This window comes from Bombus pyrosoma, linkage group LG3 (assembly GCF_014825855.1).
Source record: "Bombus pyrosoma isolate SC7728 linkage group LG3, ASM1482585v1, whole genome shotgun sequence".
NCBI classification, from domain to species: Eukaryota; Metazoa; Arthropoda; class Insecta; order Hymenoptera; family Apidae; genus Bombus; species Bombus pyrosoma.
This window is the reverse complement of record NC_057772.1, coordinates 7,723,485-7,745,628: the sequence shown is the minus strand read 5'-3', so window position 1 is coordinate 7,745,628 and position 22,144 is coordinate 7,723,485. Positions and strand designations below refer to the sequence as shown.

The window sequence follows — 22,144 nt, the reverse complement described above, 5'->3', positions numbered from 1 at the left end:
AAAACTTTATTTTATAACATCTTTTTGGAGTTATGAAATAGGTGCTACGTTTACGTCCTGAGAGATAAAATTTATACTACAAGCGAACTTTGTTGTTTGTTTTATTGTGTTCCATTTATTGAATTCTGTTCGTTTTACGATATCAAATGCAGTAGAAATATTTTGTGTCTTTTTTTTTATCTTTATCTTTTTTCACCTTTTCCAGGTATTTGTTATTCCTCTATTCTTTGAATGTTATTCGCAAGCCTCTTTTAAAACATTGCAACGAAATTTTACCATTAAAGCTATCATTATCAGGAAAAATTATTTGAAGGTATTGAATAACGAAACAAAACCTAGCAAAATTACATGCCAAGTTGTAACTAACCATTTTGCATTTCAAATTTCTGGTCAACGTCTGTAAACTACGGTTAACATGTTAACTAAGTTGCACACTGTAATTACCAATTGTACGCAACCGTTACTTCGCTGAAAGGCTACTGTAAACATCATTCGTCTCTACAAAAAGAAAATCTAGTATAATGGCTTTTAATAACGAGAGGATTAATTAGATCTTCTACAAAATTCGTAGCAATGAGTTAATTATAGAAAGAAACCTTCTGCAACTGATGGTGAATTTCCAAACGTCGACTAATAAGGTTTAATTAATTTTACTGGGTCAACGTATAAGTAACGTCATACATCTGATAAATATGTTAGATGAAAGTAAAGGAAAACTGAAAAGGACGAATTGTAAGGATGAATACCTTTTGCGAAAATATGTAAATTTCAAGAGATAGAAAAGATACCACGTTTACTTTAATCAATCTTATTAGGTCAACTCATAAATAACATGATTTTTCCGATAAATATATTGAGTGAAAATTGATCGTTACCTATCGGTGATTAATCGTGATCCCTTTTCCATCATCTTCATAATTGTTTACCATCCTTCCATTAAATCTGCTAGTCCTCTTTTATAAAACTTTTCTCTTAACGACTTTTTATCAAGTCAACCCGTAAATAATGCGATTTTTCCGCTAAATATATTAGCTGAAAATAAACAATCGATAAGAGATACACACAGTTTTCCTAATCTCTGATAAACTTTCTATGTACCTTTTACAGACCTCTTAACGTGACGACCGTCGTTGCTGTAAATTTCCAGGTAGTTGGCGTTACTTACAGAAGGATCTAACGTAACCAAGAAAATGGTAAATAATAATCGAGGATAGGAACAAATTTTTGAGGAATTTTATTTTCGTGAATTGTTCGACCAATAGATGATGCGAAGTAATACCGATTTTACAGACTATAATGTGCCACGTAATTTCGTTCTAATTATGTTACCTATAATCGAATAATTTCTGAACTGCGAGATAATACGAATTTATGACACTGCTAAACTTGCCCGCAGCGTACAATAATGTAGCCAATATCGCTAATAAGCGTAACATCGGCCCGTACTTTTACATTTGATCCACGTTCGCTTCACCACGTCATCGTATAATCTTCTTGGATTATGCGGTGGCACGTTACGCTTTATATTTTACCCGTAATATTACAAACGGTATAACAATAACGGCAATTAACAGTCGGCTGTAATTAACCCAACAACTAAAATATAACGTGTGTTTAGCCCTAATTAAAATTTACGTTTATAATCCGACTGTACTAATAAACGAATTGACGTTAGTGCTATCGGCGTCCAAATTATGCTCGCTGTTTTGTCCCAGATCGTCCATACTCCTTGAATCTCCCTCCAGGGTATTATACGTTACGGTGTATTTGTATATTAATATGTAGCATTTTTAGAACATAATATTTAATGGCTAGCAGGGTAAAATAAAAATTCCGAGGATATTTTTGTATGAAATACGAAGTGTCCAAAGAATACGCGATATCGTAACTTTGATTAAATATTACTTTATTCAAAACTATGTTGCCCGTACTCTTTGAATTTTTCCCTGAGGTACTGTGCGTTTCAATGTATTCATTTGTTAATGCATAATACCTTTTCATAGCGCAATATTTGACGTTAAGTGGTATGAATGTAAAATTTGCAGCTAGATAATTCTCCTACGTCAAAACTGAAATGGCCAAGGAATACGCAATTTCTATTTTCACAAAACGCTAATTAATTAATTAATGAATGTATTTTTTTCAATTATCTACTACTAATCTCCAATATTAATGCGTTATACCTTCCATAGAAAATCATCGAAAAAGATACGTTTTTGTTATTCATTGTAAATAAAAAGAAATGTTCTCTCGCAGAGTAACAAAATTTTATTCTGAAAGCATTAATTAACATAGCGTTATATATACAATTTTTTCGAAAATTGAGTCTATCAAAGAAAAATTCCATTCTGCATTCTCGTCTTATTTCCAACGAAGGGATCACTTTCATTTATAACAGCCCCTAATTAATAAAGCACTCGCTGTAGAAAGTCTGAAAAAATTAACTTAGCCTTCCACATAATGGAAACTTCAACATCTTTCAAAACAGAATCTTTTCCAGTTCTCCCTTTTCTATTGAACGAGCGTTCGTGCAACAGAACGTTGTTAAATGTTCGGTACACTTATTACGCGTGCATTAAGCGGTTGTCGGCTGAGAGAGGTTGGTTAATTAAGACGATCACTCGAGACGCAACTCGTACGTACAAAAGTACGTTGCTTCCATTTCTAGCCAGCAGGTTGGCAGGGCCTTTCCGTGGCGCATCCTTCCGCAAAATTCGCAAATTCCGTGCCGCTAAACGCAGCTGTTGCAGCTATAACTGCAACGCCGTCTACATCATGTGTGCTATTTGTTTAAACGCCCGCGTTCATTCGGTATACAAATATACTTAACTGCGTGGCATTATCTGAAGTAAATGCGGTGTATAATCAAACGACGAAATTGTCTTGCTATTTGCCACTTCGGCGAATCGAATCGCGCCATATGCAATAAACCGCGTCTCCCGGAAGCGAGCTTTTGCGACGTTCCTACCGAGAATGGTTGGTTAAGGAAGAAACCGTGAAATTTTATTATCGTGAATTTCCAAATTGCGTTCAACTGCTTTAAACTTATGCTTTCCGTTTTATTCTAAGCATTCCTTGAAATATTAATCTTCATTTCAGTTTCGTTCTGATACTTAATTATGCTATAAACTTTGTGTTATAGATAAACTGAAAGTGTTCGCGCAGATGGAGATTTATATAAATATAATTGAAGAAATGCAACATATGCACACGTTTGTTTCATCCCTCGGATATTATAGGAAATACTTTGTCCTTTTAATTCTGTGTATTCCTTGCGGTCTACTTATGAACAGTACAGTTACGTTCATTGAACTTCGTTTTATAGTAGCAGACTATAATATCGAAAATGTACTTCCACTCAATTTCGATATAATATTATATTTTGCAACATTTCCATGTAAATATTGAACGTGGTGATGAATACTTGTTGATAGAGTTTGCAACGGTGGGAGGTATAAACGATAGTATGCGAAGGCAATTAGAATTCCATCAATCATACATGTCGTAAACGAGGCAATCATACATGAGTTTATAAATCATGAAGGAATAAATATGTTATAAAATGAAAGTTAATAAATACACGAATTTTTGAGAGAAGAAGTAAACGCGCCTGCTATCGTTGGTTCACGCTATAATAACAATTTTGCAAGAAAATCTACTTATATCTGTAACGCGTTAATGTATCTTTCACAAAAAATAGACACTTAGAAATACCGTAACATTTATCCTCTCACATTATAAATTTGTACAACAAAGTATCCACGTGTTTGTAAACGACCGCGTGTATACAGATGAATTTTTTCTTTCAATGAGAAGCGCATAACAATTACGTACTAGAAAAGCATACTTCGAATTAAGATGTTCTCGTTCGCCACTCTTTTGTTAACCTTTTTGCCAAAGTTATCGCGCAATTCTCGACCAAGCGCAATTGGAAAAAGCAACGAACGGAAGATGAAAGGTGCACATAGGAATCTTTCCGTCGGACTAGCTGAGTATGTAAGGAATGGAAAGAACGCAGCGAAGAGCAGTCAAAGGTATTACTTGCGAGAAAAAGAGAGCTTCCCTCCGGCTTGGTTGAATTCAGGTTATTCCTTTTAACTGTTACATTTAATAAGCGAATTGCGAATAACTGTGCCGGAGGTCGGTATTGAACTCTACCGATATAATTGCTTCAGTTCGCGCCACTCATTCCAAGAACAGTTGGTATCGTTCGTTTGGTTATTATTAACAAATTTTTACTCGTTTTATTCGCGGAAATGAATACAAAGATGAAAATATAAAGTGCGCTAGGTATCGATCGTACCATAGGAAAATTTCCAATTAATTCATTTACCACTGAAGTATTAAGTTTATGAAATATAACGAGCTTTCAGTTATCTGCCTCTACAATTATTTAAAAAGTGCGAGTATTAAAAATGCAAACGTTTCGAAGGAAATGTAAAGTATTTGCAGCACTTTCCAATAATTTCAGTGAATCAACTTGGCTCGCGATCAATCAAAACCAAATTACTTCTTCAAACGTGCAATAAACTCGTAGTAATAAATTTTCGCCCGTTCGAAAACGACACCTATCATTTTCTTCCAAACAATACAACGTAATTATTAGAAGCGCCTCTTTACTGTCATAGGCTTTTCAATTTGCGTTTGTTTCTACTTTTCTACTCGTCTTTCGTTTCATGATTAAAGGAACGAGTACGTATCGCCATCAGAGAATGTCTATAGATTTACGGAAAATTCGAAAACGCTCTAAAATTTAGTAATATCTAATAATCCTTCAAATGAAACGTTCCGGTGTAATATATTTCAATCTATGGCTGCTGCCATAGCAAAATATAGAAAATTCGCGTGGTAATGAACGCGTTAATTCATCCTACAAGCAACGTTTTATTATACATCGACCGCCACGAGGTATCTTCGCGATTTCGCGTAAACTAACCAGGGAAGACGAAGCAGCGTTTGCCAGCGGCAATCGTTGGTGAATTTTTCCGCGAGAAACGCGTTCGCCAGCTATTTCCTCCGCTCATCATGGGGGGCGAGCGGCACGTGCTGCAAAATGCAACTGGGAAAAGCAACGAATGCCAGCGGGACGGTTCATATGGAAATTCTTTCCGGAGGTGGTTGGCGGGCCAGAAGTTGCGAGGCGGAGGGCTGTGCGGGCCGAGGGGGAGACATTATCTATGTAAAGGGGTGGAGAGGTCGTTATGGAATTGTGGCGCGCGGCTGGCTCGTCCCTACCGTTCTTCCATAGCACAGAGAATGTTAGTGCCTCCGTGCCACCCCTGTCCCCCTTACCCTCCCTTACACCCTATGACCGAGCCTCTACCAGCCACTCTTTCGCCGGGGGTTGCTTTAAAGTATCTGGGTGGTGCGGTGGCGTGATGCCGTGATCTGCAGGGCGGACTTATCTACGGGAGTCCAGTGGTGCTCATTTTGGGGCCTGGTTTGGGTCGAAGGGTCAACCGTTGTCTGGCGCGAATCAATTAGATTTGAAGTTTTTATTTTCTTTCTCTAGCATCCTCTTTAACGCGCAGACAGGGGAATATTTGAATAAATTTTGATAAATAGAAAACAGATACATCGCGAAAGTACGTGCGTAGTATTTTAGTTGTTAATAAATTACTGTTGGAGAATAATATTTTAATTATTGAGCGATTTTAAGTGTTGCATCTGTTTTGTGGTATGTGAATATTGTAGAATTGTGTACTTAGAAATGTATTCAAGTGGTTAAATGGTTCAGTCCATCAATTAATCTGGTACGCATAAGAGTCTTTATTTTCTCATAGCAGAACAAGTTAAAAAAGAACATTGAAGGGAGAAGAAGAAGAAGATAGGATGGTAGATATATTTCTTTGGTAAAGGATGAGCTAACATAACGCGTTATAATCACTGATAAAATTTGTGCATAACAGTCGCGTCAATAGTATACATATGAAGCACCGTGTGTTATTTTAATTTATCAATCCGCTGCTTCTCGGAAAGTATTGTCTGCGCTCCACATTCACGCTACTCTCTTTCAAAAGCGACGCTTTATATAAAGAAAGGGAAAAACTGCCACTCGCGGAAATCGTTCTTTTCACCTTTTCTGGCACTTTTCCATCACGCTTGACATATGATGCATTCTCCGCAAACAGAAAACACGTTGAGTATCGATTCTCCTGCAACGCGAAGTGCGAAGTGTTATACTAAGCTTTCTGACAGTAGCAATGATTAGACTGCGGATTTGTGGGAAATCTGAAGATGCAAAAATGCATTAAACACACGTTACATGTATAAAATATCCATGATACTCGTTGTAATGTTTAGTGATAATAGCAAATTTTCATCCAAGTCCCTATTTTCTTTTTTAATTATATTCGTAAAAATATGAATTTGCATACATATTCGTAGTCTGACGGCGAGATGGAAAAGCAGAGTTGCCGCTGTCAAGTGTCAAAAATAGATCGTTTGGTGCTTTGCAGCTTTGTCTCCAACGTAGTGCTCGTTCTTCTGCAAGTATCCGCGAGAGAGATGCACCGGGAACAGGGGTCGAATAAAGTTTCCGTCTATTTTATGTCACCACATTGGTTTTATATCGTCGTGTTCTCTCGCCGGCAAATATTGAAACATACGAGCAAGCGAGACTTGCCAAGTTATCACCTATTTCATCGGCTCGTTCGCGTTTGGCTGGCTTGCAACTTTTGGCAACCAGTTCTGCACTCGAAAATACAAGGGGCGGCGCAAAATTTCATGGCCGCAATTTCGAATATCCTATCGACGGAACGTATCGATGCCCGTACTTATCCATTGTCATCTATCGTTGACCATAGATATTTCGCGCTATCGTGTACGGTTATCGAGTCGTATGAGTAAGATGCGAATAATATTTTTCTTTATTAAGCGTTTGGAATCATGCGCGGAGGACACGTTTCAATTGTACAAGTATCTAAAATATTTCTGTAGATAAAGAGCACGTAAATGGAGTAAAGTATAATATTTGTGTAAAGAAAGAATAGATACGCAAGTAGAATAGAGTACTACATTTGTGTAGACAAATATTGTTGTTAATATTAGTGTTGATAACAATTTATACGCTGTATATCATAGCTGATAATTATGAAACCAGCTAAAAGTGATCCCAATTGTTATCATATGTTTAGATGTGGATACGATAAGGAACAACAGTGTCACACGTTTGAAATACGTATAGAGAGACAATTTATTCGTTTTCTTTTTTCACGAAATGATATATTTGCGAGTTTTTCAAAAGCTACAGTCGATGTGAAAATATGAAACCCTATGAAAAAGAATGTATCTGCACAATATGATGTAACGTAGAATCGCGATATACGAAGCGTAAAGGTTGATGATATTGGAAAACGATTAATGAAAAACGGGTTTCTCTCTGAAATTGAATTGGTATTAGAACATTCTATATCTGCTGAATTTTTGGTATCTTTAATGTAATCTTATCGGCAGAGATATACTGGAAACTATTATTCAATAGCAATTGGGTGTTCCCTATTACAATTGTAATAATTCGATAGAAATTCGTGCTATCGGCAGAGATAACAATTCCTACGATATACTGGAAACTATTATTCAATAGCAATTGGGTGTTCCCTATTACAATTGTAATAATTCGATAGAAATTCGTGTTCAAACTTTTTTAAAGGGATAGATATTTCTCTTGTTATTAAAGAGAAACGTTGAATGGGTAACTTTTACTAACTCGTTGTTTAGTTTGTCTTAATTAATTGTTATTGTATTATAAGCGCTAATTGTTTCCAATAGGAAAATTTTATGGAGATTGCCAGGGCAAGCGAGATTGGTAAATGAATTTTATTATACAGAATGATCGACAGGTATAAGCTTCACTAGGGAAAGCTCGTACAAACAGAGGTTATTAAAAGTTTGACCAGAAAGTTATAACAAAAAATATTAGCGTAGAAAACAATAACGGTCTTATTCTTAATAAAATAATTTACTTTATGAACAAACTAGATTTTCAACACATCGATCCTCGTTAAAGAAAAATTCATATTTTAACGAAAGAATTTCACGGAACTTCATTATCAATCAACTGATACCACGAAATCTACGAATCGTACAGTGATAAAATATTCGTTATAAATTTAGCGTTAGCAGTTGACTGTTCGTCGAATTGGTATTCATTTTTACCAAGAATAGTTGCTCAATCGCGATTTTTATTTACCACCACTGGTTCATCAGCATCAAAGTATTTTATTGCACAACAAATCCGATTCACGAGACATTTTGGTCGCACATTTTCCGTTACATCAGAGGGTTCTTCAGGCAGTTTGGAGTCGGATGAAAATTCTTGAGATCACCAGCCACGGGAAATTCCGCTTGAACTGATGCTGAATCCTATCGTAGAAATATTTTCTGCACTGCTTGACGAGCATCTCGCCGGTAACGTCTTTATATGCTCGAAAAGATTGCGAATTATTTCGATTGCCTCCCGATGCTTCTCCACAGGCATCCTATCGTTGAATGGTTTGTGTTTTCGTTGAAATTTTGTGTATGTATCGTTCCATAGCAGATATCGTGTATTATCTTATGCTTTCGAAGAATCTTTCCGTTTTTATCGATTCGAAAGGAAAATACAGAACTTTCGATGGCAAAATTCTGCTTATTTATGCCTTATTTATTTCACTCGAGCAGGTTGTTATCGAAAAGAAATATTTGAGAGAACTGTAAATATGTTGGAGAATTAAATATAATGATACTTTTTACTGACATTTAAACACCTATTTGTACGATAGAAAACACGGGAAATATAAGAGAGTTGATAAAATAAGAAAATAAAATAATAAAATAATGTTAATTATAGAACAAGAGAAGATAAAATTTTTTTAATTTATACAATTTCATTTGTTATAGTGTTTATTTATTCAGGCAAATATTTCATTCACTTTATCAGGTTATTCATACGAAACGTGCATGTACGTCATTTAAATTAATTAAGGCATTAGGAGATATTCTTTCTCCCAAGAGAGAAATAAAATATCGTATATCATAGTTCGATATAATTACACGGTACCTTTATATTTCGTACATCCGTGAAAATAATCACCTACGTTGCACGTCTTAACGATGCGCGTCTTAATACATTTAAGAAATTCTAATTTATAGATATATAATAAATAGACTTTTGCGGTTGACTGTACATCGTCTTTATACATAACCTACTTATTTTCTCCTTTCCTTCGCGTATTTTTCAATTTTCGACGAAGCACACGAAAAGTATTGGGAAATGCGCGTGGACTGCACAAGCGATGGAATAATTCCTCGATACCCACGACGATATCGGATTTCACAAACGTATCGGTCCATATCGAGGTTTCTAGGTGCTGCGACTCGATCAGAAATTGCACTCAAATCGACCTTCGATTCTGAGCGATCGTGCGAGTGCGCGCAGAATCCAAAGCTCGCTGCTACCACTGGCAACGGTCTTTAGGTTGAAGAAATAATCGCTTAACGAGGATAATGAATCTGAGAATACTGCGAGATTCCGCGATGATCTATCACGAAAAAGCAGAACAAAGTGGAAAAGAGAGAGAAAATAAGAGAGAGAGAGAGAGAGAGAGAGAGAGGAAGAGAAAAGTAAACGCGTCAGCGTTGCTAACAGCTCCGTAATTCCGAGGATGACGAAAAGAACGCTCATCTTTGTTCGTCCTCTCCGTATTTCTATACGTTCTTCGTGCATGCTGTATGTAGGTAGGTGCACGCGCGATGTGCAGTCGTAAAATAATGCACGCTTCACTGTAAACCGTTAATTAAAACGCGTGGACTTATTAATTAAAGCGTGCATTCCGCATTCGTACGTTTACGTACGGGTGGATTAACGACCAACCGGTATGTAGGCTAATGCCGGGATATTTTTAAGGGGAGAGTGGTAATTGAAAGGTAAATAAGCGAGTCAACGTTCCTTATTCTTTTTATTTCTCGCGTGTAGTAAGAAGATGAGAGTCTGGCTGCTTTTAAAAAATTGTCGCGATATAATGATTCTTTATCTGTGAGCCGAGAATTATACGCGCAGATTTTATATAAAATCTGAGAGCTTGCGATAAGGGATTTGCAAATTGAAAATTCAAGCCGAATTAAACTCACGCATCAGCTGAGATTGAGCGAAAACGTTACCAAATAACCTAAGTTCTACAAAAATTCCATCGTCTTGAACGATTCCACTTCCGTGTTATTTCTATTGACACGGTTATCGTTATGTCTACGATTTGCTCGCGTTTATATGCGAATGTAATAGAATTGGAAAAGAGAACGATTTGCAAGTCTTGCAGAAATGAGTACGTAGCCCAGGAAGCATTACACAAAGAAACCAAACGCACTATTAATGTTACGATTATCAATTGAAATGTTTAAGTGCAAGAATACGTATTTAATCAATTTAATTTAATTGAATACATATTTAATCGATTTAATAAAATCAAATAAGAACATAGTATTACTAATACAGAATTAATTGACAACGTACCAAATTGCGAAAATGTTCTCTTATAAAATCCAAGAATTGTACAGTGTCTTTCCCCTGTGGTTTCCATGTTTCCTTCGATTATTCAATGTAATTAACGTTAGGAGGATAAAGACAGGGTAAAGGAGAAAGAGAGAGGGGGTGGAGAAGGTGGAAGTTACGAGTCCTACGAGCTTCGTTCCAACATGTATCTCAAGCAACGGCGGTGTTGGATTATTTAGCGCGGAATGGACATCTTCTGGCCCGGTACGTAATATTAATATGTTCTCCAGCGTTCGCTACGTCGGAGACAATGGCGGAGATTGTGTTGAATGCAGTAATCAGAGGGCAGACTGCGTCCTGAGGGACTTTGCCTCGGTTCGCTCGTTCCTCTCTTCACGTTGATCCTACAGGAACAGGATCCGGCTGCTTCCTTTCGCTTGACGCCTTCTTCTTCTCGCTACCATCCCCTTTCCTTACTGCTGTGTGCATCTCTTTCCCGCGTTGTATTTCCCTAGACGTGCGTTCAACCCCCTTCAAACAGTTTCTTTTCGGTCCAGTCGGCCGATCTTTGCTCAAATTCAGGTACGTTATTTTAGATAGCACTTCTCTACGCGATTCTCCGTGTGTCCTGAACGATACTCTAGAATCTATCTCCTCTACGTTACGCTTAGTTTCTCTGTTTTAAATGTTAGATTTTATTTCACGGGGCAATTTCACTTTGACGTTATTCCGATGGAAAGGTGGAACGAACGATGATTTTCGATAGATTCGGCTTCTTTTTGGCGCAAAGCTCAAGTTACGTTATGAGGTTTTATGGAATTCGCGATGTGAATTTCTAAATTGGATGAAATTTCCTGTGAGTAAGGAAATATATTATAATGGGATGTGTCAGGTGATCTTAATATTAAGAAAAAGAATTTTGGCATTATTAGATCATTTTTATTAGCTTCAAAGGATCCGTAAGCGAATAAACACGATAACAAATAAATAAAGAATAAAGATATCGGAAGATCGGTATAAGATCATCAACACGTAAAACGCTTACACAACATGGATGTATCATAAACGACGAATGTAAAACGCAAAATGTCGAATTATATAAATATGAAATATTTTTTCGCTAAAAGTAGATTGCCCTATTTATATTTAGCAATAAGAACAAGATAGTATCGATTGCAATATAAAAGAACAGCTTGAGAATTTTCCAATAATCTATTCCCCTTACCAAAATGCCAGACCTAAGTCAAAATAATTACAACAAAAAGGTATGGAACGAGTGGAAACATTTTAGCAAATGCTCCAGCATCGATCGTGATTAATTTCGAAACTCGATTATTGAAATTCCTCGCAGCATGGCTGGCTTTACTAATCGATCCCTCCCTTTTTTTCTCCGTTATAAGGGCCAGTAAATCAGGAACGTATCATAACGGTGATTTACGTCGTTCATTACGGCCGCTCTAACATAACGCGAAGGTAGTAAATCTTAGCTGTGACTCGCCGTAACTGGCCGCAATTGATGGTCGTGCAGATCTTGTTAGTGACAAGTGAAATCTCGACGACCTATCGATGCCTGTACTTGTATCCTTGTCCATAATTGAATCTTCTCTCCGATAGAACTATACGCCCGAATACTAATTGTCGAGCTGAATGTCATTTACTTAGGATAGGCAAGCCGATTATCCTCCGATTAATCGCGACGTTAGCGAAACGCGTATTGCAGATGAAGGAACGACGATGATCATGCAGCAAACGGTAATTGAATAGTTTGGAAACGACAAAGCTTCCAGGGGTGATAATGTTCCGTGGCTATCGAAACCAGTTCCTGTTTCCCATTATTGCTTGCGTTTAATTGGATTTTTAACGTCATCTTGATATACGACCTATATTTCTTATATATTTCCTTTCAATAAAATCGCAGATTTATAGCTTTTCCTTTCGATGAAAGATCGAAAGAAGCTGTTTCACAAAAAAAAAAAAAAGCGAAGATCGAATATTGGTTTGGTTTGTTGGCTTTAAGAATTATGAGATAAAAGGTTGTACGTAATACGCTTTAGGAACAAAAAAATCTGTAGCGGAGTAATTTTAAATAAGAGGATAAAAGAATTATATGGTTATTTTTATCAGGAAATTTTCGACTCGTATTACAACAATTTTAATTCCATTCGTCTTGTCATTTATCGCTTTAAACAAATGTCGTCGATGGGAAGTTTAATTTCAATCTTTATAGATTGGTCTATTCTCATCTATTTTCATGTTTCTACGCAGAATATTTAAGTTGATATACATACTTTTCTTTCTTATATTATTTTCTAGTGTGTTATATTACATGTGTACACGTATTGCATTAGAGATAATGCTTTAAACAATGTGAGTAACGTCTTTCTTTGGATGCAACTAGATCTAATAACGATACAGAGTTAAGACCTCTAGAGATCAATGAACGTCGTAGCTATTATACATATAATGACAGGGGAATTGGAACGAGGAAACTACGAAAGGGGCTGCTATCAATTTTCTCTATCATTTGTGCAGAGCAAAGTTCTGTTCATTATTAGGGAACGTGAAACTGATAATACAAAGACGTTACAGCAATTAAGTTATGCAGTATACTGGATAAGATTATTATAATAATAGTTAGGATAGTTTTCATAAACAATGATTTTAGTAGTATTTTTGTGATCGTTTCTATCAAAATATCAATAGCTTCGTAATCTCCAAAAGTTAGATTCTGCTTTTGTAATAGAACATTTAAATATGATTCGTTGATAACGACACAAAGAAATATTTGTCTTCGTTTTCGATGATTTTCGTTCGTGAAAAATTATTTTTGTTACCGAACTGTTGTTTATCAATGAAATATGCATGAAATAAATAAAATAAAGTGGTCGACATTAATTCTTAGCTATTGAAAGACGACGTTTCGTGATATTTTTAAAAATTCTTTCTTACATATACGACCTGGAATACTTGGAAGCAAAACTGATATCAGAATGCGTCGTAACTGTATTTTATTAAATAAAAGTTCTCATAAAAGGAACAGTGAAAATAGCTATATCAAATTCTATATGCGGCAAAAAAATCATTCGGTCCTTCATGCGCTAATAAAAGTTCTCGTAACTTCCTTACAGTATATTTTATCTTATGAGCTGGGATCTCTAGTTGTCTTTGCTATGATACCATGCTTCTTTTACTGCTGGTATATTTATCAATATCGTCTTTATCCCGTCCTTCTATTCAACTTACTTTTTACACCGTTTTACTTTCACGCTATATTTATACCGCTTTTTATCATTGTAAATAAATATATCATAACGCCTCGTAGAATTTTCTGCACGTTTTGTAACGATTTTTTAGTTCAAAGAAAAATCTAGTTATCCCTATACTAGTCAAATTGTAACATAAAAAATTCACTGTATGATTAGTTAATTAAAATAGTCATTATGTTTGCGTTTGCATCGCAATTTGGTAAAAAATTTATATTGTTACGATATAAATTATATTACGTTCTATTCCTATTATATTATACAGTATAGCATGGTATTCGATATTATTATAATCAAATTAATTCGCACAGATACTTTTTAATTAATTTCAAAATATTTCCATTTAAAAGAAATTTAATAGAATGTTTATTCCATTGAATAGCTATTGTTGTATATTTTTATGGAAAAGACCCAACATATATTTGTCGAAACCTGAAAAGAATTTTAATCGCATCTCAAAGGAAGGAGTGGAAGAAACTGCCATTCCTCGATGTCTGACTGTGCATTGACCTATACTACTAACTACTGACTGGAAGTAAATATCTATCCTGAGTAAGATACTGCAGCATTATTTTTTAATGGAAGGTGATAAAATGGTTTTATCAGAGGTCGGGAGTCCTATTTTCATAAAGAAGATGCCTGTCATACATTAAAATTTCTGAAGCCCCTTTGACCTTATTTTCTTATATAAGAAAGATTTTATTTTTCGAAAGATTTCCATGTTAAATTCAACTAAAATATATTATACAATATTATACGTTCTTAACGTGAATATTTAGGTTCCTCGTGATATATTTTATGTGACAAAAATTCTATACAAACATTTCCTACACGTAGCTTCACATTTAAAAAATATTTTAAACGTCTTAAACGAAAGCGAAATTTTAAAATCGTAAAAACGTTCGAACAATGAGCAATTTCACATAATTACATTTCCGATGTCAAATTTCATGATTATTTAATTTATCATTTATTACGCAGAGTTAGTGTGTATTAAATAAACAAAATTTATGTTTCCACTAACTAAGATGAATCTTCGGATATATTAAAAAATAATCGATACGATAGCAAATTATAATAAATAAATATTAATAAGATTCGCTGTAGGGGTATAATGCTGCTGCTGGTAATTCTAAACTAAACTCTCCTTTGCTACCATCCATGCAAATTTTACATGCAGTGTGCAAGCTCCATTTCGAAACCCAAATAATTAGTGCCTAAACTCACACAAGCACACAGACTACCTGAAGACTAAAACACGCGAACCATGATCATCCATAATCAACGGTACATTTCCAAACCAAAAGAATCTGACGAGCGCGTAATGGCTAAAATTCGCGAGTTTTACGGTCGTAACATGCAGCCAGGCTGGCCATCGTATAGGATAGTTCGATGGTTCGAGGTAATTAACAGCGTCATCGACGAGTAAATGAAAGTACCGGGGGCTCGGTTCACCGAGGTATCTCGTAATCTTCTCGCGCAATTAACGCGAGCGCCGACAATGGACGTTCGTCGCGGAGGCTCAGGTGAAACGAAACGGGATATTTACGATGTAACAAACTAAGCAGGCGAGCTAGGAGTGTACAGCGACGTCAGGTCTTGCGGCATACGTGCTTTTGTCGTTGTTGGAGCTTTAGAGCCGGGAAGGTACAGTCAAAGACAAAAGTTAGTCGACGTGTAGCGAAAAATATGTATAAACGAAGTTTCTTTCTTTAAAAATCTTTTTCTTTAAAGAGTAATTTAAAGAAACGACTCAAACCAGCCTGTAATGTCGATTATTCCGTACAAAGATGCTACTGTATTACGTTATTTTATAATTTTTTTTGCTACAAAATAATATACTGGATATTCTTTTTTCTTTTTACCGAAATCCATTCGTAATCGCGACTTGGTTGACGAGTGGATTTCTCATCACGGTTATTCCAAGAAAATTTTTAAAGTCGTACAAAAACTCTGTTCTTTACTAAATGTCGGCACAATATCTGGATAGAGCAATGGAAGGGAAGATAAACGATTTCTACATGAAACTTACGATACGATCTTGTTTACCTGCTAGGCCTTCTGGCATCAAGTTTCAAGAAAACTACACGTTATATGCATTTTCTTATCCCTGTCCCGAATGCTCGTTCAAATACCGCGCTGTGAAACGCGAGGACTTGGACTGCGAACGTGGCCAATGAATTTACATTTTTGCTTCGAATTTCTCATTCAACTACTGCCGCGTGGCGAACATTGTCCGGAGAAGCGTATTTCAGAAATTGCTCGGGTTTGTTTGTTTTTTGGCACGTTCGGCTCAGGCTGAACTCAGTTTGAGGAAGTGGGGCGGGCATGACTCCGCGTACATTAAACAGAGATTAAATTATAATCTACAGAACTCAACTATATAACGCTAGTTTGTATCAGTTCGATTAATTTTCATCGATATCTACTCCCACTACCTGTCCACTTATTTTTGTCTTCGACTGTATGTGTGCGTAGCTGGTAACGAGAACAGCCTTTGGGGAGCTGTTGCCGCCCCTCGAGACTGCCAGTGCGACTTTATTGCAGCAATAAGAGTTATCACCCGGTGATAACTGCCCCCATAATTCCCCCGTTCGCGATGAATACATTCCTCCTACCCCTTGTCCCTTTTGTCCTCCGTTGTCAGAGCTTCTGCTCACGTTGCGGTATCTACAACCTTATGCACGATATAGCCACGATGTTCCGCTTCAGTCATATCGTTCAATTATTTCGTCTTCTTGTTTCCCTGTTTTTAACTGTTTTTTGAAAACTTGATGGAACTTGACTTGGAAGGATAGGGCGTATAAAGCGTATATGACACATAATATATATATAAGCAGTATGATGATATGTACAGGATGTATTAGGTTGTCCGAAAAGTTTCTCTCGTTTTATAAGGAAATAATAGACGCATAATGTTTTTCGTTTTACATTATTTTATTGAATTATGCACGAAAATGTAATAATAGAAATGTGACGAAATGGATCATAATTCAATAAAATGATATAAAACAGAAATTGTTGTCCACCTATTGTCACCTTATGAAACGAAAGCAACTTTTCGGACAACTTAATATCAGTAAGTTTGTTCCGAGGAGAGATTTAAATGTTTCTGCAATTTGTTTAGATGGGATCATATATATTTTGTACACCGATCGATACGCTTTTTTTATTCCCTGTATAAAAGTATCGGGTGTACCTGTGATGGAAGGTGTGTAATTTAAAATAATTACAGAATTCCCAGACTGCAGAAAATTACATCATCTAAATCTTAAAGAATATAAGCATGAAACTTTTCGTATCGTAATATAAAAGTTCCTTCGGAACAAAGTATTTTTGAACCTCGGTAAAATTATGATGCACAATATTTAGCCTGGTATAAATTGCAAATATTAGCAGATTTAACGAGAGTTAAATCTTAATGACAGCAGTGATAGTACTTGGATAATGATAGGATGGGTTTCGGTTGTTATTCGAAATAAAACTGGTTCTCGTTAGAAAAGGTGAAAATCGGCAAAGTTAAAATGGGTATGGATATTGGAATTGGAAAAATATTCGATTCTGCTATTGGCTGTAAGGTAGATTTAAAATCGATGGAAAGCGTGAGTGGTAATAGCGAAAAGTGAGGTGTTCGGCCGGGAAATTCGACATAGAAAGAAAAATACGGGTTTCATAATAAAATGACATACGTAGAAATTGGGAAATTTTGCTATAATTATTTTCGACGTATTTTTAGAAGAATATTCGTTTGTTTCGCTCTATGGATGATTAGAATTTGTACGAAGATGAAATTACAAATCTCCTCACATTGTTTAAAACCATATGAAATTACATTTGATTTTGTAATCGATTGACATTGGACAACTTGGGGATGATCTCTAATTGTGATGTTTCATACAGTTTTTGTCGTATTTCATAAAAGAAATCGCTAATTTATGTAAAAGATGCTCACGAGTTTCTTTTACCATTTGTGTGCCATATTTTCCGAAGCGTTTTTCTTGTAAACCTCGTGTTTCAATAATTTTAATATTTTATTCTTCATAAAATATTGTCGTAGCTGTACAAGTTGAAATTTCACGGTAGAATAGAAACGATAAATTAACGAACCTAAATCTTCCAAAAACGATTAGATTCTTCATAAATATATTACGGTTCTATTCCGAATTTTCTATAAAAGTTATTTTTTCCCAAAATAATGTCATCGATCTTGAGAAATATCTATAGATTATGGCAAGCTTTATATTATATGTCTTTAAGAGATCAGTTTAGGATGTTAGGGAAAAGCATTCCATTAAGAATGATTAAGAGGATGTTTAAGCAATGTTGAAAAATCCTCTGGAATTTTTATAAAATAGCCCAGCTATAAATTCCTAGGTAATTTTTTATACTTCTAATGGGTCTATGTCTTACTTTGAAAAATTACGTGATAACGTAGTCCCTTTAGGTGAAGAGAAAATAAAGCCCCTGATAAATGACGCCGAAGCGCAGAGAAATGCTTCGTTTAAAATTAAAATTTCATACGGCAGACGTTCGTATGTAAAACGTGGTAACTAACGTGCTTTTCGGTTGAAACGAGTTATTCATACCGGTCTGCCTATAATAATTTCAGGTAAAAACTCTTGTAATATTGCAGGAACATCCTGTCAGCTTTGTGGTCGTTATTTGAAGTTTTGAGGGATATCAAGTTCTGAAGCCTTTTAACCGAGTAGTATCTGGATATTCCTGAAGTACTATTTAAAATTGAAATTCTTCAGCGTTTGAACAATTACGATGCCATATTGGCGATAAAAAATCCTTTTATGGAAATTTAAATATTGAAAATCTTTATTTTCATTTAAGAAGGGTAGTTGAGTAACGTTTCCTCGACTGTAATGGATTTTAATTACGATTATATTTTAATTACTAGCCTCCCTTATCCGAAGTAATAGAAAAACAAAACTGTACGGATAATAAAAGAATCACCTTTCTCGTATGAAATTTCCTTTGTTCAAATACAGATTAAGATTAGTTGATGGTTTTTTTTTTTAAATATTTATGGGTCCTATATGTTTTTGCCTGTTAAGTCACATAATTCTTTCAACATAAGTAACTACATAGAGTTCCATTCTTTTTGTATTTCGAACGATCGAAGCCATTTTTCGAGTGCTACGAATGCTTCGACACGAGAAGGCACCTTACCATTTTCGTTCACCGTTTCCATTTGTGCGAAAGCCTCATTATTATCGTCTTTATCGCCATTGAACCGTTTGATTACATCGGTATATTTAAGATCTTTAGTGCAGCATCAAAGGAATCTACGTACTTTAGATTATTTTCGATATCGTGTCTTCGTTTCTTAATGTCCGTGATTGTTACACCTACATCATTTTCGAATTTTTTAATTATTTCCTATTTTGTTTCGATAGTTAGAACGCTATTAGTTTCGTGGTAAATCCTAATAATCAGAATTCTCTCGATCGATTAATGTAAGGAATATATTGTGCATGAACATTAGTAAAATATGTACGTCTTTGAAGCGTAAAAAGGCATCCATTACCGGGAAATACTACGTTGGGACAATGGGTGTTCGGGTAAGCGTATAAGGTTTAGGGCTCTGTCGTATCTTCGTTTTATCTTCATAAAAGAAAAGAACGAGAGACTAATTCTAAATTTACAATCTTATTCGATCAATGGACATGTTGATACACTGTTTTCACTTATAATAATTATTCGACACAATTTTCATGTTTCAACCAGACGATTTTTTCACGTTTCATATGAAATTTATACCAGCATTGTGAAAACTTGTAAACTCTTTAGTCCTGTTGAGAATTGTGGATCTTAGTCGCCGAAATAAATGTATAGGAATACTCACATTACACGTAGAAATGATATTAAAGTAGTTTCAGATTTATTTAATATGCGATTTACAAGATATTCGTCGGTATACATTTGCACGCGTCTCAGCACTCTCTTTGTCTCGCCATCTTTTCACCACCATACGTACGGAACAGTTGCATTCTTCTGTTTTACGAGATGCTGCACACGCACATACTGCCACATACACACTCATACTCATATATGTGTGTCACTACTGCGCGGCTAATGCACTGTGGCACACAAAATTACATGTTTGAGACCCACAAAACCAAAGTTTGTAACCTCCTACTTCAACAAAATTCAATCTTTGAGAAGGTAAGATCAACAGATCTAGAAACTTTTACGCCTAGGAACGCCTACAGGCTGGAATCGTATTGAAATCTACATCGACACGTATCCTGCCCTAAGTATAGCAAAGTATTCTAAGAAGCAATGAATATTTCACGTGTTTCTATTTGTCTTGTGCCTGGACCCGCTTATCCTTCGGTTATTCGACGCGAAGGAACCGTTCGATCTTGTTGAAGCTGTTACCTTTATCCTCCTCGTTGGTGTCTTGGCCCTCGCTGTTGTTGCAACACGTATCTTGACTTATTTCCGGGCGGGTTGCAGCTGCCTGTTCTCACATTCTCCCGAAGGATGGAGAAGCGAGCGGAGAATTCGCTCGAGAACTGTTCCAGCCGGTTCTTGTTGCCTTTGCCCTCGCCTCGATAGTCGTCGGACCTTGGATCTCGAGCAACGTTCTGGCTTTAATTAACTTTTTCGGCGAATGTCGCTTTAATTAATGGTCCGCTTTATTTTCTTTCTTGCGGGCCAAGCGAAGAAGGAGGCAGAGGAGGAGAGGAGGGGCGGGTTGGATATGACTTTCGAAAAAATTGATTGACGAGGGAACTGTAAGATGAAATGGAGTCAACGAGGGGAAATTAAGAAAAAGCTCGCTGTCGGGAAATGAAAAATACTCGTTGTGAGATGTTACTCTCTGTGTAGGACGTTGAAGTGTGTTTGAAAAAAATATACCGTGACTGGCGAAATTATGCCAGCACTTGGCATACGAAACTCTCGTGAATATATTATATGTGTGTGTGTGTGTGTTGCATAAAACTTTTTAGAACTTCATTAATGGCGTAATGAGACGTAACTTTGTTATGATTATGTTGATAGAGTTAGAGATAAGACCGAGGATGTACGTGGAATTTACAACATTTTCACTGCGTATGTATGTCTCGTAGAATTAACAGAAATACTTGATACATAGATCAGTTTCTATTGAAAATCCTTTGGATATAGCATATGGTATTTGCCAAAAACCATTTGAACGACAAATTTCTATTTACTTGTGTATTGTTATTAATTTTTGTTGTAGAATGAATTTGATGTCCCATTACAAGATTGAAGATGGCTTTGAGACTTCAAAACGTACAAGCGATGAAAAGATTGAAAAGTATGTCGTGAAATCCCTTTCAAACCGAGTAATATAGTCCCAGCTTGAAAATAATTTCATGTGCTCATGCTCTCTAATAATTTTCTATGAAAAACATGAGAGTGTGGATAGTGGTAATAGAGTAATATCATTTTTGTTTATGTTTTGTAGCATATTTTTTAGAAATATACAAATGAAAGTTGCATCTTATTGAAAGTTGGAAAGTACTATTTTCCTCTTCTGGAAAAAAAAAGAAAGAAATCTTGAAAGTTATAGAAGATATGTCTGCAACTAACGTGCACAAAATGAACGTTTCTCAATGCGAAATGAATGAGGCACATCTGCAGAGAAAGTTTACGGTATGAGACGTCTGGTTAATAAAGGCTGAAACTTTTTCTTAGAGATTATCGATCAGGCACATAGCACAATTTATAACTTTCATAGTTAAACGAAGATTCGAGCGACAAATTCAAAGGGATAACTTTTGAAATCTTCGTGAAAAAAGACGATGCAATTTATTGGTTATATAGTTTTTCATAGACACACTTATAGTTCATTGCTTATATATGTATCCTTCTTGATACTAACACTAAAATCAAATACGCATGCATTTTGTTATGCAAAAGTATCTTAACTTGATTGACAAAATCGCTGCACGATGTTATCATAACGAATATTCAATTCTAAGAGTTTTCAACACGCTATTTACGATATATTACTAATATAAAATATTATTCATTGTGCCACTGAAATTATTAATATTTTTATAACGCTATACGGAAACTTTGGCATATCGATCAATCATGGACGGTTCAGTGTCCCTACTACGATCTTTAAATTTGTATGTTGCAATCTTGTTCCCATTTTATCAAAAAAAAAGAAAGAAAATAGAGAAAAAGGGAAAGATTTGTAAAGTTACGGAGGATGAAACGAGAAATCATACGCAACGGTATCAGTTTTACCATATTTTGTTGAAACTTGATATACATATTTTTTAACGTTGGAGAAATAGAATTGGATTGAAAATCGTCGATAGAACGTAGTAGAATTAATAACAGTTAGTATTATTTTTACCTTGAACCGTCGTTATTATATTTCCGTATCCATCTATTAATGAAAACTACATTGCAAAACACT

General features: G+C 35.6%; 1 protein-coding gene across 6 annotated transcripts in view; it reads left to right on the top strand.

The window, feature by feature from the left end:
* The window catches only part of LOC122565939 (E3 ubiquitin-protein ligase MIB1), a 674,113-nt gene that overhangs the window by 345,407 nt on the left and 306,562 nt on the right, over positions 1–22,144 (top strand). For 4 of the 6 annotated variants that reach the window (XM_043722493.1, XM_043722492.1, XM_043722491.1 and 1 more), the window contains exon 10: positions 20,951–21,028. The exons of the other annotated variants lie outside the window; for them this stretch is intronic. In XM_043722493.1, the coding sequence (XP_043578428.1) occupies positions 20,951–21,028 (78 nt within the window). The remainder of the gene's footprint in view (positions 1–20,950; positions 21,029–22,144) is intronic. 6 annotated transcript variants of the gene reach the window in all.